Source organism: Phaethon aethereus (assembly GCF_964289735.1).
Source record: "Phaethon aethereus genome assembly, chromosome: 3".
NCBI lineage: Eukaryota > Metazoa > Chordata > Aves > Phaethontiformes > Phaethontidae > Phaethon > Phaethon aethereus.
The window spans coordinates 16441307-16458644 of NC_138576.1; the positions used below are offsets into that span (position 1 = coordinate 16441307).

A 17338-nucleotide genomic window follows, 5' to 3' on the forward strand; every position below is an offset into this window, starting at 1 on the left:
TTAGCTGAAAGAAATACAGAAAAATGAATTGTCTAAACTAAACATGTATAATGTCTTGTTTGAGATCTGGCAGCAAAAGGGAAAAAAGCTTATAAAACTGAAGCAGAAGTGATACATCATAAGAACTCTAGAAGAAGTTTACAACACAATTTAATATCTACACAATCTCTTTAATAAATTAAATTTCCACTGATTATTTACAGATTTCAATGCTCTTATCATCTCATCCATTCTTTCTAAGAGACTCTGCTTATGTAAATAAGGATTAGTTGGGAAAGTTAATTATGTTAAAAGAAAAATGATTGTTAAACTTGGGATGAAAATGGCATCTAGAGGATATCTGTTTGCTGCCTTCTACTCGCAGATGCTAAGGCAGTTTTGATTAGGACCTTGGATATTCCCAAAAGGTCTTTTCTGAAGGTTACTGTACCTGGCAGAGAGATCCAAACTAACTTTGGAAAACGTAACGCTGGGTACCAGATGAGGGCTAACTGCAGCAGCATAAAGTAAGTTGCATTTCTAAGGAAAGTGTAGTAATTGAACAAAATAACGTGTCCAGTTTAACACAATGTTCCCATATCACATGGATTATCAGATCTATTCCACATGGGAAACTTTTTTTCCCTAGACAGTCACTTTTCTCTTAGAGATAGTCATTAAGATGTCAAGTGCTTAAGAGTTGCTACTGATTTCAACAGGAAAGGAATGAGCTGGAGTTTTGGGGGTGAACAGAGCTACTCCTGTCCAATTGTTGCCCACCGGTATTTTAGAGTCATTTCAATTGTCTGAATCAGAAAGTCAAGGTATTAACTTAATTCCACATCAAAAGAGGCAGTGCTGTTGTGGGTTGCTGTGGTCTTGCAACAAGACACAGAGATACATTTTCCAAGGTTGCACACTTTGATGATCAAGCCAAAAATCCTTGCATATTTTGCTCCACTTCAGATAAACTTACAGACTTTCCTGTTGTGATCTGTTGGACTGAAGTGACCCGTGCAAAGAAGTACAGCTGAGGAGGAGTGCAGGGGTGTATAAGGCTCTCACTGTGCTGTATACATGTCATCACTGCAAGTACCCACTGCAGGAACCTCCTGGCATCTCAGTGGGTGCTTTATCTGATTAAGGACATGATCAGGACTACATCTCATTAGTAAAAGCTTCCTGAAATTGTTGAAAGAAAATTAGTTACTGCCATTCATACACATGACATAATGACATGAATGTGCTCTTTGAGATGGATTCTTATGTGGCTGTCAGGAGGGTGCTACTCAATCCCACTCTCAGGTGTGCGTGATTAAAAGAGGCACGTCTAGACTCTGTGAAAAGCATTTTCTATATGAGTAGTTAGAAGAATTAGAAATATATTTTTTATCAAAAAAATTAGGTGATTAATCTGTATTTTAGAGGTGCAATCTATTTAAACCTGGTGTAATTGAAATAGGATTTTTTAAAAGTTATTTTTGAATGTGTTTGAAAAATCATGTTTGCAAAGTGTGTTCTGATCCCAGCAACTCTGGTGTAGATTGGAGAATTGGTAAAAAGCTCTTCAGAAGGTCATTCAATTTATAGACTAAAAGACAAACCCTATTAAATACGTCATTCCTGATGGATGTGTGTGTTTAACCTGCAAAGCTGGAGATTCCTCAGGCAATCTATTCCTGTGCTGTATTAGCCTTACCTCTAGCTTCCCAAAACATGAATGTGATTCTTCCTTGCTATAATTACACCTGTTATTTTTACTATTGTCCTCCACTCACATGAAGTAGAAATGATTCCTTTTCTCATTCCGGAGCTATACACGTATCTAAAGACTGCTGTCCTCTTCCCAGACTGCTTTTCTTTCTTCAGGTTAAACTTTAATGGTCTTTTTTAATCTTTCCTCACAAGCCGTATCTTCCTGTACTACGGTTACCATTGTTGCTTCTCTAGACTCTGCTTAGTGACCTGCATCTTCAGGGTCAGACATGGAAGGTCTTGTCCAAAACTGGGAGAAGTGCTTCAGCTGAAATGATGCCAGTGCTACGTGAAGTGGAAGGATTAAATCGTGCACTGCTTAGACCATCCTGCTTCCCATATACCCTCCAGTTTGCAGAAGCTCTCTGGGAGAGGGATTCTGTGGACACACACACAGCAAACGGAGTCAAGAATCTGGAATTATCTAATGTCCCTTGAAATTAAAAAGGAATTGTGTAACACTGCCTTACTATCATTTAGCGTCCTTTTCAGTGGATTACTTGGTGTGGAGTGAGTGCCATCTGGAGGTTAGGAAACATGGAGCTTTATACGCTTTCGTGGTGAAAAACAAACCCCCCGTGCTTTATGAATGAAAAGTTCTTACAGGAATAGGAGCTTGAGCCTGACAGATACTGGACATCTGCCACTCAGTATAGAGTTTGTGACCCATAACAAGCGTTGGGGCTGCTCAGTATGTCTCAGAGTAAGGCATGCAAGTGTAACGACTTTTCAGCATTATGCAATCACCAATAAATATGTATCCTCTGAGTGGCCTGTGCAGTTTTTGGAAGAAGCTCTGGACAACATAGGGATGAGGAAAGGCTTGATCTGCTCTCTCCTCTCCCTCTTTCAGATGTTTGAAGATAAACCAGTTCCTGGTGCAGTTTTCTGCTCACAGGAGAGAGCAGAGAGCATTTTAGCTGAACAAGAAGATGTCTTTTTTAAGAGTAGGTTCCCATTTGGTGTGTCTGAAGACAGTTGTCCACCACAATTCATGTCTGCACAGAGTGGAATCAGCCCTCCTCACCTGGGCTGATTGCATGATGTGATCTTCCTCCCTGTCTAGGCAGCTTAGCTGTCATCTTGAAAGCCTTAATCCTCCAGTGCTCACTACATTGAGGAAACCAAGAGGAGAACTGCTTGGTATCATGACTTCAGTGAGTGGGATTTGGCTCTTCTTTCTACAGTGTCTTTTTCTTTTTTTCAGAGACCACTTGGACATTGACAGTGATTATACTGTTCCATACCACCTCTTGTGATTTTGAACTGCCTTCTGCTGCTGAAGTCTAATCATAAAACCAGATAGCCTTAGTTGCAAAGTATAAGTATGCACGTGTCCACCTCAGTCTGGTGAGATATTGCAGGCTATTGTATCAAGGCAATGCTAATGGCTGCTATGTTGACCTCCACCTAGGACTGAACATGGTCCTACAGAAGCTACATACAATTCAAAAGGCCGGTATTGTATGTACACTATTCATGCTCTGCTGATTACTGCTTTTTCCTACAGAACAACAGGTCATAAACAAAGTTTACGTCTATGTAATGAAGGTGCGGTAGTGAACAGGCTTTAGGTATTTTGTCAGTTTAGCTTGATGGTTTCCCTGGGCAATGACAGATTTTAGGAACTATGAACCTGTTAAATTCAAAGTTGATTATCCTAAGAGTGTAAGACAGGTTGCTGAGCCACCACGCCTTCAGAGCAAAATGTGAAAGCCTGCTTCCTTGTCAGTGAGTTTCCATCAGCTAAACCAGAAAAGAAGAGTAAGAGAAGGGAATTTGAGAGCAGCAAATCTAAAGAAACAAAAATGAAAACTAGTGTGAAAAAATTTTGTCTCCCTCCCTCAGCAGGGAGGGGTGAAAAAGCATAGAACACATCTCACGTGCCTTAAATTTTATTCTTTAGAGCAAGCTTAAATATGCAAATGACAAAAGCTGATGAATCCTTGGCTAACTACATGAAATGCAACAAGCTGCTGCATTTTATTGTGCTGACTTTCAGAATTGAAAGTATGTTGTTTATGTTAGGACTTGTCTCAGCAGGTCTCTTTAATTGTTTATTTTCAGGCGATAAAAATTCAGGAAGAAATTGCCTTTTGGCTGTAATCTTGTTCTTTCTGATGTCAGTGGCAACCTTACTGTAGATTTGCATGGGAAGATTGACGAGATCTGCAGTGCTAACTCTCTGTATATGGCCCAGTCACCCCAATACAAAGAGGATTGTCTCTTATGGCATTGCTGGACATCTGTCTTTGTTCTTGAAAAACAATCCATGCTAGATGGTAGTATTTGTCTCTCTGAGAAAAAGATTGAGGAATTTTTTACACGCTGTGGAGTCTGTTGGCTAGAACCATTCAACTTGTTTTGTTATTATTATATTTTTGCTGAAGCATTAGGAAAGCTGGAGCTCATGCTCAAGTTTCCTCTTTCGTGCTCCACTGCTGAAGAAGTAATCCATGTTTACCAGAGCCCTGCCAAGTTCAGTATTCATTCGACTGCCAATGGTCTGGTTGGTCGAGTTGGGAACTTTGCTTGAGAACACAGGCATATAGTTTGGCAGTGGCTTCTGCTCCTTTTTCTTACCCTGGATAAAACATAGAGCATTAATAAGTTTTCGGAATTACATCCATTGCTTTTTACAAAAATAGAAGTTACTGAGATTATTATTAATATCAGCACTTTTGCTTTTGAAATTAGATTTTGAGTGTACTTAAAAATGTCATACTGAACGTACATGAAAGTGTTGAAGAAATAAAGTAAAATGATTGTTTTTTCCTGTTGTCTTACATGGGAATAGGATAACACAGGGAAATGAATAATTTTCATATAAATTGCATAAAATGTCAGCTGGGGCAGAAGTTAGCCTGCTCTAGAATGGTTGCAATGTGGGAGGTTTTTTGTTTTGTTTTTAGTAAGTGGCTTGGATTTCAGCGTGATGACACTATCTTACAAATGTTCTCCTAGGAAGTTGGTTCTTCTAGCACTTGTCTTTCTATGGAGTTGTTAATATTGAAACAGATTGAACACATGCATGTACAGTATGTCTATGCGGCGTAGGTATCAGATTAAAGGCACTTCAGTTCTATTTTTCCTAAAGATTTTAGTCTTAAAGCATTTGCCGATTATGCCTAAGTATGCTCCATTTTGAAATATTAGCCTCGTTCAAATTGATGACAACTGAAAAGAGCCTGGATTACAGTTAGATGCTTGTTTGAAACTTACCATTTGGTCGTAGTCCTTTAGGAAACTCCAGTTCTGGTACCTTGGAATAGAAGAAAAAAATACAGTGTAAAATTTTGTGTCTTTAAATTAAATCACTAATGCTGGTCATATTTGAATGCCTGTTTAACTGCTCAGTTTGATACTTAGAGCTCAGCTCTTACCCCTGCAAACTCTTCGTACTGAAGCCTGTCATTTCTGTGGTGGAGCCCAGGGTTTTCTTTATTCCCATGTAGAGCCCATACAACATGAGGAGTGGGGTTTTTTTTGCTACAGGAGGATGAGGATAGCCTGTCCACAATGTATTCCTTCTGCAAATGCAGGTAAATGAGCAGTCACTCTAGCAAACTTTTGTCCCATGCCTTGAGTTAGACACAGCTGCTTATTTTTTAAATGACTGATATTCTGCTGGCAGAAGTCCCTGATAGGAATTCCCAGAGCCGTATTTGCTGCAGGCAAAAACCCAGGAGTATTTTGTGCAGGTAGGCAGCTGTGCTAGGAGCAAATTGAGGAGTCAAAAGACCTGAGTTTTGCTCTTCAGTTATGTTCTATACCTGGTGTGGGACTAAAGGGCAAGACCTTTGATTTTGTCCTTTGCTTTCCCTGGCCTGGAATGGAGAAAATGAAAGTTCATTCACTATTGTAAAAGTGCTGTGAGGTCAAGAGAGGAAATAAATAGTTATCTACAGCTGTATTTGCAGCAGGGCTCGGGGGACACCTGGGCTGACTCTCTGAGCTGGTTACCTGTGTCTACGCAGTGCTGCATCTAAGCTTATTGATCTAGTGCTGAAGCTGTGCATCCTTCCGAGTTGAGCTCGTCCATACAGCACAGTCATGTACCATGTGGATTTCTGTGCCGCACTCTCCTGTCCAGTGCAGATATGCCCTAAGTGCAAATAAAAGCTATTTTATAATTGTTGCATTTATCACTATATGTCTTGGTATATCAGCGCAGCATAGAGGTCCTAAAATTTTTTATCTTGCTATGGCAGCCACTATTTGAACATATCAGTTTTGGGTGTTACAGGATGGTGCTGATCACTGAGACATGCTTGGGCCTCAGGCATTTACCTATATCCACTTCAGGTCAGAGCACCAACCCGTAGCAGCCTTTCCCCATCATTGTGTTTGGGATGGGGAGGTGGAGCTGAAGGACCAGTTCTCTGCAGGCTGTAGCATATGTAGTTTGATGAATCCAGCTTTAGGCATCTGTCCTTCACATGTCTGTCCTACCCTTTTACGAGAGTTTCTGTCTTTGTAGCTAAGACTGGACAGCAGGACATGCATCAGCTGTACGATGTGTTACCTTACCCATGAAAGTGAGTTTGCAGCACTATCCATGACTCTGAACCCCAGGGAGTCAGGCACAGACAGAGAGTCCCTTTTGCTGTCTTTGGTAGGGAGTGGGTATGGAACATGCTGGGCCTGTTTGGGAAGAGTCTGAGTGCACAACTGGGAGAGGGTAACGTTGCCACCACAGCCCTGGCTTTGCATGAGTCAGAGTCCTGGCGTCAGTCTCTCCCGCAGGTAAAAGGAGCCAGACAAGAGTGCAAATGTGTCTCTGGGGAAATCAGAGCTGTGATTTGTATCTCCTCCAGAAGGCTGAGGAGGACAGGGGTTTTCAGATAATTTCTTTTCCCATTCTGAAAAGTCCTGAGTGATGTTCTTCTTTCTCCTCCCTTTCCTTTAGATTAGCTAGTGCGCAGTCGGAACTGGATCTCATTTTACTTTTACCAAGGGTATTCTTCTAATAGGCATGCTCATGCTGTGTAGTGAAGTATGAACATAAACACTTAGTCAAGATATGTGGCAGAGACAGAGAAGATCTTAATTTCAGTTTCCTTCAGGTCACTGGTGTATACATAGTCAAAGCTTAGGTTGCATGTGTGCAGTTCAGTCTGAAACACTCTAACAACAGGGCATGTTCAGTAGATTTACAGATTGGGAGTACAAAATCGTATTTTGGCAGAACACTGTTCAGCTTCCATTTTAGCCATTTCCAAGAATATGAGAAAAGGTGATAATATCAGTGTGTCTGCAACAAATGGTAAAGGTTGGCACATTTATATCTTCATTGTGGAAATCTTTATAAAGCTAAAAGATACTCAGCATCTCTTTTCAGCTTAAGCCCAGCATGCCTGGAGATATTAGCATAGATTTTGCCCAGTGAAGGAAAACAGAGATAATATAATCTTAGAAAGAAAGGTGTTAGGGTCTGATCCAAAGTCCTTGCAAAAGAAAATTTCATTTGATAGTGTAGGCTTTGGATCAAGCCCTAAGACTGTCAGGGGGCATCAGTACCATTGTCAAGATGAGTAGAAGAGGCATGAACTGAAGCAAGTGACTTACCAGATTTTTCTTCCTCTCTGTTCAGCCTCTACTGACTCTCTCCAGATCTTGTCCTGTTGAACCTGGTCCTGCCGCAGTGCTGCCTGCTCGTCCGCCCAGGCCCGAGTAGCCGGTTGTGCGACGACAGGTCTTCTGGGTTGGGTGCTGCTGAGAGACACAGATGGAGCTGAGGCTGGTTGCGCCAGAGGTGTGGTTGCTGGTTGCCAAGACCTAACCGAGGTATTTCTCCTGAATCCAGAACCTTTTCCCAACTTGTCCATTTTGAGACTCACTGTATTCCCAGTATTGTTAGGTATATTTTGACTGTTAGGAAGGTTAAACCTGCTATCGTTCGCACTTTCAAATCTCCTTCTTTCCTAATGTTTTCTTTAGTTTCTATCTGGAGAGCTTTCAGAAAACGAACGTGCGTGGCAGCACTGACAGGCAGTGCTCGGCACTGTTTTACTTCCCTCTTATTGAATGGTCATTTTCTACTGCTTTATGTTGCTTCGTTGCTTGAACACTGAAGGAGTTTTCATGGTAACAGCAATTTTGTAAGAAATGACTGTTACTGAAAGACATGGGATCTCCAGCTGTAACCAGCAAACTGTCAGCTTACGAGACAATTACTGCTGCTTGCAGCTGAGACCACCCTCTATTCCAAATCCTCAGAACAATAAAGTCTGGTTTGGTAGCAAAGGGTGCTGTGGAGATTGCTGCTGAGTATATCAGGAGGACTTTTGTTGTGGTTATGTAGCAGGAGCAAAAGCTCCTGAAAGCTGCTGGTTTCCCTGGTGTGTTTACTGTCTCCATTGGAAACGAGTCTGACTTGTGAGTATTCACCAGAAAGGGAGCAGAGACCCAGTGGGACAGCTGCTGGGGCCTTAAACTGTATTTGGGGCAGAGCTTCTTTGTTTAAAATAAGGTATTATTTCAACAGATCTGTGCTTTGAAAGCTCCTTATTTTCAGATTTTTAAAAAAGAGCAGCCAGAGATCATTGAAAGTCCTTTTTAAGTACTTAGGGATTTTTGCAGAAGGTATTAAGCAACTATGAGAAACAGTTTTTAAGTGACTTTAAAGTTAGTTCGTATACAGAGTAAGAATTTTCAAAACAGTGTTCAAAATGTCAGTGTTTGTCTTTATCGTCAGCCTGTTCGGCTTCTGTGGTATGAAATCACTTCCTCAAGTATTTGTGACCTTGCAGGAAAACGGAGTATTTTAAGTATAAATTTCCTCTGAAATTGTTGACTGACTTGTTTTTGAGTAGTCTGGATTAGCTCCAGATGAATTCTAGCCTCTTGCTTCATCTTCCTCGTAAATGCTAATGAACTTTGAATCTACTTTTTTAGGGGTTTTTTGGCAAACTTACTTGCTTGCAGTATTGGGAAATACGTGCTGCATTTGGCAAATAATTTCTTTTAAAATAGTTGCAACTATACAACAATCCAAACACTTGATGTAGACATATTTGAGCAAGAAATACTTCTATATTTGGAAAAATTATCCTGACTTTGAAGACTGCAATAACATAACTTAAGAAGAGGTAAACTCCATCTCACATCACATTTGCTTTGAGTTTCAATGAAATTTTAGTAAACTTTTTATTTGCTTGGTTTTTTTGATAATTTTTCATCTCTTTCAGCCAAAAAGCCAAAAAAGTCATGTATCCACATAGCATTATCATGGACTGAAGAAATGAACTGTTTGCCAACCTGGCCTGATAGTCGTATCTGTTCCTCTTGTGGAATCTGCCTGTCCTGCTGTATTCATTGCTGGGTCTTCTTCAGGTTGGAGCGTGTACAGCTGGTTGGAGAATGGGGTTTTAGCAGCATCTAACTGCTTTAAAAGGAAGCTGAGGCACATTTGGAAGACCCAATGCATTAAGCAGGGTGCATGGGATTTTAGCTCCTGACCAAGTCAGGAAAGGATCCTGATGGGAAGTCTGTTCCTGTGCATGGAACGCTTTTTAATTCTTGTTTACAAAGTGTTATTTTAATTCTAATCCTTCCTTCAAGTCAATTACTGCAAATGAAACGTAATAATAAACAAGAAATGGTAGTTGAGCTGAGTACATAGCTTCTAAAGGTCTACTTGCAGCCGCTGAATAAACTGGATGGAAAGATTACGAGCAGGTGTTTAAAGTCTGCGCCACTGAGCGGTGTCTGCAAAGATGCAGGAGTTGTAACTGCCCTAGTTTTGATGCAGGGCTACGAAGTGCCTCTCGGAACACCTTGCTGAAAGTGAACTCATAGGTTAAAGACAGATCTGTTGGTCTGAGACCCCACAACCTCAGAAAAGAAGGAAGTCTTAACTGTTTAGGACTTCTTTAGTCTTTAAACAAAAGTAAGCTGTGAGTCTACATGCAGGTATTGGACACTTCATAGTGTTCAAGCCATTTCTCTGGAAATAATAGATGGGAATGGGATCGTGGCTCTTTAAGTAAGTTGTGTTTTTAAAAGTGTTATAATATGTCTTTAAAATGTAGCTACTGTTCTAAAAACGGGTCACTAAGAGCTTGGGACTAGAAGTCATTAAGGGAGCGGTTATGCACCATTAAAGCATATCAAGGTGAGTGCAAGGATGACATTTCTGGGCGTTACTCTAGGTTCCTTACTGGATATACTAGTAGCCCATTTAGGCGATTTACTAGATTAACAGCTCAGCAGAACTGCTGCAGATACTGAACTGTTTCCCCTCACATTACCATCTGCCAGTTTAGCATTTTATTTGTTCATTATAACAACTCAGGGCATTTAAGCAGGGAGCTTATTTGAATTGATACGGCTGATGCACTGTGCACTTCTTTTCATCCTGCAGTAGAATAGGTTGATGTTTATTGTGGCTTCATGCCATATGTATCTGTGTAAATTGATTATAGCATCTTTATTTTTTCTTGGGGTTGGTTGGGGACATGAAAGCTGAAAAAAGTTATGAGTGTCATTGTAGGAGATGGTGCTTTCACTTAGAAATTTGTTTTGGGAAGTTTCTCTGACAAGCAGTGTCGGTGCCCGTCATTCTGAGGAAGAACTTGACTGACGTTAGTCTTTTGTTGTTGCCAGACAAGTGATGGTGTGCACTACAAATTCATCTGTGAAAAATATGTGAGTTAATTCTGCCCGTCAAAGGAAAAAAACGTCTAGGGAGGCTTTTTTATGGAGGAAAAAGTGCAGGTGTTTAGATAAACCATTTTTATTTGACCACAAGAGGGTATTGCAGTATCAATTATGCAAGACTTGAGCTAATGTTTGACTTTATACATTTTATATATTTATAAACTGCCTTATTTTTAAAACATGCATTTCTGGAAATTGATTATTTAAAGTAAGCAGTGAAGAAAATTAGGTTTTGTATGCCAATATTTCATGTCCTGGTACAGAGACAATTTCTGAGCTGTTTTTTCTAAGAATTGTTTTGGTTTTTAGAGTAACAAGCTTCTTGAAGCTTGAGAAGTTCTCGTTGCTTTCACTGGAAGACAGGGACTTCAGAGGCTTATTCCAAAACACGGAAAAACTTTATGGAAATTGCTTGGTTAAATGCAAGAATACAGCAGTTACAGAAGGGAGATAATAACAGGAGATGAATGTGTTGCTGCTTTGGTTGGAAGTGCATGTTGGTCCAGGATGGGCACTGTCAAAGTCAGTGAGACTCTGATCTGATTTTCTCACATGGTCCTACTTGCAGGAATAAGGTCTGAAATGTTTTATAGCTCCTTTGTGTTTCCCAGATTTCCCCTTTACATCCAAGTCTTCTACAGTATACATGCAATGTCGGTTTGCACTTTTTGCCTCAGTCAGTACTGTGTTGGGATGCTTTTCTACAAAAGTTAGGTCTTTTAAACTTTAAGGACAATGTTGCCAAGTGCTCATGCTATGTTTTGTACAATTCAGACCATTGAAGATGCAGCTAGAAGGATTTCTAGATTCTCCCACTCCTAGATCTGCTGCTAAATTTAGGAAAAGATACACGGTATGCTTGCCTGTCTCTCACCAAGCTCACCTGTAAAAGAAGAAAGATCACAGCCATATCACATTATCTCTGAAGAACGAGTTTCTGAGAGGTGTGATAGTGGTTTGATGGACAGCAAAGTAATTTTCATATAAGAAACTTTGTGTTTGCGAGATACTGCAGAGATTTAAGAAACACACACATTTAGAAACACAAGTGCAAGGTGTGTGTCGCGTGTGAATAAGAGGGAGGAGCAAGACTGTCAGCTGGAGAAGAGGGCAGCTCTCCAGAGGCCAGCTTTTCAGATCTTTTTTGGAAGACCTCTTGCACTTCATGAATGGGATGGAAATTCCCATGTAAATCTTTCAGTGTGAGTAGTGTTGCCCGCCTCAAATAGTGACATTTACGTTGTCATCATCATCTTCCTCAAATGAATAAAGATCAGTCAAGTCAGTCAGCTGGAAGATGGGTCATGTGATAGTTAGCAGAGCAGGGTGTTAGATGATCGGTGAGAGGATGCTGAGCACCCAGCAGAGAAGTGACATATGGTAGAGCATTACTGCGGTGCTTTCTCACCAGCCCTGGGCGTTAACCAGCCAGGGCTGTAGAAAGCTTGGAGGTGACAGATCCTGCTGACAAGACGTGTCTTGGTCTGGGAGGAGCAGGGTGCCTTGGGTCACTGTATGCAGCCAAATCAGTTTGCAGTAAAACTCCTTTTAAACAATTATGTAGCTGCTTGATTAAAAGCCTCATGCATTAAGTTTTGCTATAGATTTCATAAAAAATACAAATGTCTTCCTTGTCTTAATGGAGTTCTGCTGAGAGAGCCTGGCAAGTTGAGCGGCTGTTGCGTCGGCAGCGTACAAATACCACCGAGGGAATGTCTGCTTCCAGTGACACAGAGTCTGACACTTCAAAGTAAAATCAAAGCTGTAATGCAGACTGTAAGAAATCTGTTGTGATTTTTTTTCATTCCTTTCTTTTAATATAAATTTGAATGTTACAAAATATGTTAGCTACCGATACACCGTTTACTTTATTTGAAACAAAAATTATTTATTTCAAAAAATATTACTTACTTGAAAAAAATATTAAACAGCAGCTATTCCATAGAATATACAGGCCTGTTAAGCAGTCCTCTGCTTCAACCTGCCAGCTGAGCAAGGTGATGGGATTGCAGGGAGGCAACACTGCAAGGCTGGTGTGTGAGTAGAAGTGTTTAGAAGTATCTGGTTTGAAGAGAAAGAACTGTAAATGTAAGAAGTGTTCCTTACTGGCTGAGTCTTAGGAATGTTTTCAGTTGGTATTTCACATAATTTCAATCTTAGAGGTTAGATCCTGTCGAGAAGTGCAATACTGCATGGACAACCAAAGTTGTCTCCGTTAGTCAGAGTTGTTCCAAGTCACATCCTCACCACGGCAGGGAGCTCCGGTAACTGCACAGGGGAGCTTGGCTTTATTCTGTTCATCCTCGCTGTTTTCTTGCACAGTTCATTAACAGGCCTAAGAGAATTTCAGCGTATAAAGTGATTAAGTACTTCTGAAAAGGCTGTGCTTCATACCGCTTAAGTACCTAAGGCAGCAGTTTGACCTCTGGAGTCTGGCGTCGCTCTGCTGTCCTGTGCTCCCGTGGTATATGCATCTGTGAACAGTATCAGCTTACAGGTCCGTTCATCGCAGCCGAGGAGAAGCTCTTCACAAATACTACACAGATTCAGTTTTCTCTCTCTGCTCCCTGGGGCACTGTAGTACTTACAAAAGTATTTTACTCTGTGAAACACAATATTCCTGGTGTGTATCACTATATATTTTAATACTCAAGATGCTCTTCAGTTGTTTTTTGGATTATTCTGTTTCTTAGCTATCTCCTCCAGCAGCTAAGAGTCTGTTTGTCGATCTGCACTTTAATACACTAAATGTTTCATTTACCATCTGCTCACCATATTCAGAAAGGACATTAACTTTCTGTTTTGATGTGAGATACCAAAAACTCTCTGCTGCAAGTTGGGCAAGTTTTCAAATCGAGGCACCTAAAATTGGTTTTAAATTGTGTCTCTGGCTATTAAAAAGAAAGGGACCTGTTTTTTCAAATGTCCTTGACCTTTGCAAGTTCTGTTGGTTGAGAATTGAGCTAATTCATTTTAGATTTTTTGAAGGTAAGTGTCAGAGACTAAAATTGGGAAGCCTTGTCTGAACATGGCAATCACAGGCTTTATCTGTTTTTCAGCAAAGCTTTTAGCATCTTCATTGTAGCTTTCTATTAGTGTAGGTTTCCTTCTTAAATGTAGAAGCTAGTGTTAAGTCATGCCTCAGGCCGTTAACGTTTGGCCAACTCTGACTGTTGTGGATTAGAAGGAAGTTCTTCCTAAAGGCAGGATGTTCCCATAACAGGATGTAGGGGGTTTTGTCTATAGCCTTTTCTTTGATATGCTAGAATTGGGTAGCAAGTTTCTTGAGATCATAGGAGAATTCAGGGACCTCAAGAGGTCTCTAGCCCAACCTGGTCCTCAGAGCAGAGTCAGCTATGAGATCAAAGCAGCTGCTTAGAGCTTTATGCTGTTGGTAGTGAAAGCCTCCAAGGATGGAGACTCCATAATCTTTTTGGGTAATGCATTTCACCGTGTGGCTGCCCTCATGATGAGGAAGTTCTGCCTTCCATACAGTCAGAACCTCTCTTGTTTCAACTTGTGCCTATTTTATTTTGTCTTCCTACCAGGCACCGCTGTAAGCAGCCTGGCTGTGTCTTTCCAATAAGCTCCTTGCAGGTTCTGGGAGAGTGCTCTTGGGTCTCCACACAGCCTTCTCTGCTCCAGGCTGAGCAGGATTTGATCACTGGTTGCATCGCCCGTGTTACACAGATCTGTCAGACCTTTACCTAACTTACTCCGTTCTCTATCCCTGCCTGATTTGAGCATGTTCGCTGCTCATGCCCAGCAGGGTAAATGCTCCATGAGACCTAGAAGGGGAAGCGTACTGGGAGTGTACAGAGTGTACCGGGAAAGCACAGTCCGCTTTGCCATTCTTTTCTTGGGTCACGTGCACTGTTCTGTAGTTCGGTTCAGCCTTATTCCTTCTACGGTTGTAGAGAGCGTCTTTGTTTTGCTGTGGAGTTGGAAACTTTTGCTCCCTGAAGAAATGGACAGCCAGAACAATGTGAAATCTTCCTGGATGTGTTTGGAGCTTTGTATTTTTAGCTCAATTGTGCAACAGTTCACATGCGAATACTCAAACAGTAAGGCAAAACCGAAAGGAAAACAGATGCAGCCCGAGGCCGTAGGGCCAGAGCAGCCAAACGGACTTTGAACAGTTTTCAGACCAGACTTCCATTGTACCAGATGTTTCGTTACAAATCTTGTTACGGTTTAATGAAGAGAATGGGAGCCTGGCTCTTAGGATGGGCCAGTTCTCCGGACAGGTCCCACTTTTTAGGAAACCTTTTGCTTAGGTTACTGCTTAAGTTTAGAAAGCAGTAGACAGCTATGCCATTAAAAATACAGCTGCTGAATTAGGATAAAATCTGACTTTGTGGCAGCTGACCACTTCATGAGAAAAGGGCAAGACATTATCCTACTTTTCGTGTGAATTGTCCACATAATCTACAGATGTGCAGTATGAGGATTCTATGGCTCTCTTTAAAAATCCAGCTTTGATCACAGCGCTGCCATAAGTGTACCTACCAGCCTCTTCCACTTAAACATCATAAAAAACTTTTCAGCAAAACTGGGATTGTGGAAAATTGTTGACCTGTTAAACCTGAAATATTTCATCTTGAAATATAATGAGATCAGTGAATCTTTGATGAATGAGAAGCAGGGTTTCCGAAATGCTTCTGGGATCTGGAGTCCTGGGACAGAGAGCAAAGTAAAGCCAGAAGCGTGACAGTACGGAGAACCCCATGTCAGGTGAGGTCTCCTACAGCTTCCAGCATTCCTACTGCTGAACAGCAGGAATCTCAAAGCTCTGGGGTATTGGTTTCTTGGCTTACCCACATCCTTGGTTTCTGGGCAGTCTACTCAAGGCTTCCATACGTTCTTACGAGTGGAAAAGATAGCAACCAAAATAGGGATATTCAGATGTACTTTTTCATTCTTGACAACCTGCTGCAGCATTCCAGGTCACTGGTAGTTTAAACCATGAAAAGAGCATTCTGTAAATCTTGGTTCTTGTCTACTGTGCATGCTAAGGATCCCTTAAATGTATTCTAAATTGTTTAAGATTGACTAACCTGTGCAAAATTAGTTGGGTCAGTTGAGTTAGTCGCACGCAGAGGCATCGACTACCATTTAGGAAGTCCTAGGGTACTTGAAAAATCCTTGCAGGGCCAGCAGATCCATAGCAAACCTGCAAGAGACCTATGTCTTTCTGTGACAGCAGGAAGGAAAGGCAAGAACATCTGGCACTGATTGCACTGGATAACTATGAATGCATCGGTAGTCACATCTGAGGTCCATTTAAGAGTGTTTTTCAAGCAAATCTCCCAGATATCTCCACTTACTGTATTTTGGGTTATGCCATGGGGATGGTCTTGGAACATGCAGGCTATGGGGACTCTTGGGTTGCTGCAGCCGCTCTCCGGCCGCTCATGGGCATTCACGCTGCAGACCAGGAAAGAGCAGGCAGCCCCTGGCCCACAGGGTGGGTTAAACATCCTGGGGAGCCCTTAATGACAGTTGGTGTCACTCCACGGATCCACGCTGCCCGCTGTTGTAGCTGTGTTCCCTAGACCTCCATTACCTATAAGGACGGTGAAGATAGATACCCTCATGGAATCCTACAAGCTGATGTTGAAAATGAGATTTCTTAGTATGAAAGAAAGGTATAACTACACCTACATGAGGAAAACAGTGCCGGGGCCCGCTCTCTGGGTGGGAATTGGACCCATTCCCCACCTTAGTGGAAGAGGCTTATTATTAAGTGATTGCATTATATTGAATGATATTTTCTGTTACTTATTCGCTGTTTAAAATGGGAGTTAGCCAGTGAAGGGAGAATTTGAGTGGGACTTCATAGAAGAAATAATTTAAATTTCCAGTCGTGTGTTGGAGGAAAGTATGTGGGTTTTTTCTCCTCTATGTGATATGGTTTATATTCCTAATTCCAGCCATTCTTCTTTCATACGAGTTTTGTTTATGTACTTGAATCTGACAATTGGAGGATTAAGGATCTGTTTGGACTTGCAAATCTGATGATGAAAACCACCTATGCCATTAGCATAAAATAAAAAGCAGAAGGTTTCTTATATTTGCAGTTCCAGTAGGACAGCAGTTCATAGGAGCTAGAAGCTTTCCTGGTGAATATGAATATCCATTTTGGAAATAGCCTGCACCACCTCCGTAGTTAAAATGGTACCGTACTCTTGCAAATGGCTAATTGAGGTACTGACTTACTTAGCAACAAGCATCTCTGTGCTGTATCTGTTTGCTCTTTGCCTGTTCCCATTCCTTCCCATTAACTTGCCTTAATGTGAATATTCACCTAGGCTGCATACCTTGACTTGCACAAACCTACAATTTTGCAAGAGGAATAGAAAACAGCAACAATCAAAGCAGACTTTTCAAACTACCGCTTCTTTTTAAAGCTTTTATCACAAAATACAGATTAAAATACCATTTTTAATCTAAAAAAAAGTTTATCTTGCTTTTCTACATACCTTTGTTTATGGTGAGCTTTCAAATTCATTTCTTTAGAATAAGGACTTCTCAGCACCATGGTGTGGGACGGCTGCTTTACCTTGTACTTTCTGTTTTATGGACTCCACTATCGGTACTGTTGTTAGCCGGGAGAAGTAAATAGACTTTGAGCAAAAGATCACACCATAGCAACCCTCAGCTTCTGTTTACTGTTCAAATAAACGTCTGTGCTGTGGAAATTTATGTCCTGAGGAATTTTCTAAACCAGCACGCTAATTGGTTTAATAACAAAAGGATTAATGTAGATAAGTTGAAGACAAATTTGTGCTTGGTAATGGTGAATCAGTAAATAATACATCATGGCCACTCAGAAGGGAGAGGATATTTTTTGACTTATTTCTTGTACTAGAAAGAGCATGACGGTTCTGAAGGAGAGATTCATATAAACACTTGTCAGAATATGAGTTCTCCCATTAAAATC

The 17338-nt window shown here is 41.0% G+C and overlaps 1 protein-coding gene across 1 annotated transcript; it reads right to left on the reverse strand.

Moving 5' to 3' along the window:
• Positions 1–4126: 4126 nt before the first annotated feature.
• On the reverse strand, positions 4127–7562 carry CIMIP5 (ciliary microtubule inner protein 5; the record flags this gene model as incomplete). The annotated part of the gene is made up of 3 exons (XM_081998429.1): positions 4127–4318; positions 4957–4996; positions 7303–7562. 3 exons carry the CDS (start codon positions 7560–7562, stop codon positions 4127–4129), a joined length of 492 nt encoding a protein of 163 aa, XP_081854555.1.
• Positions 7563–17338: the final 9776 nt, after the last annotated feature.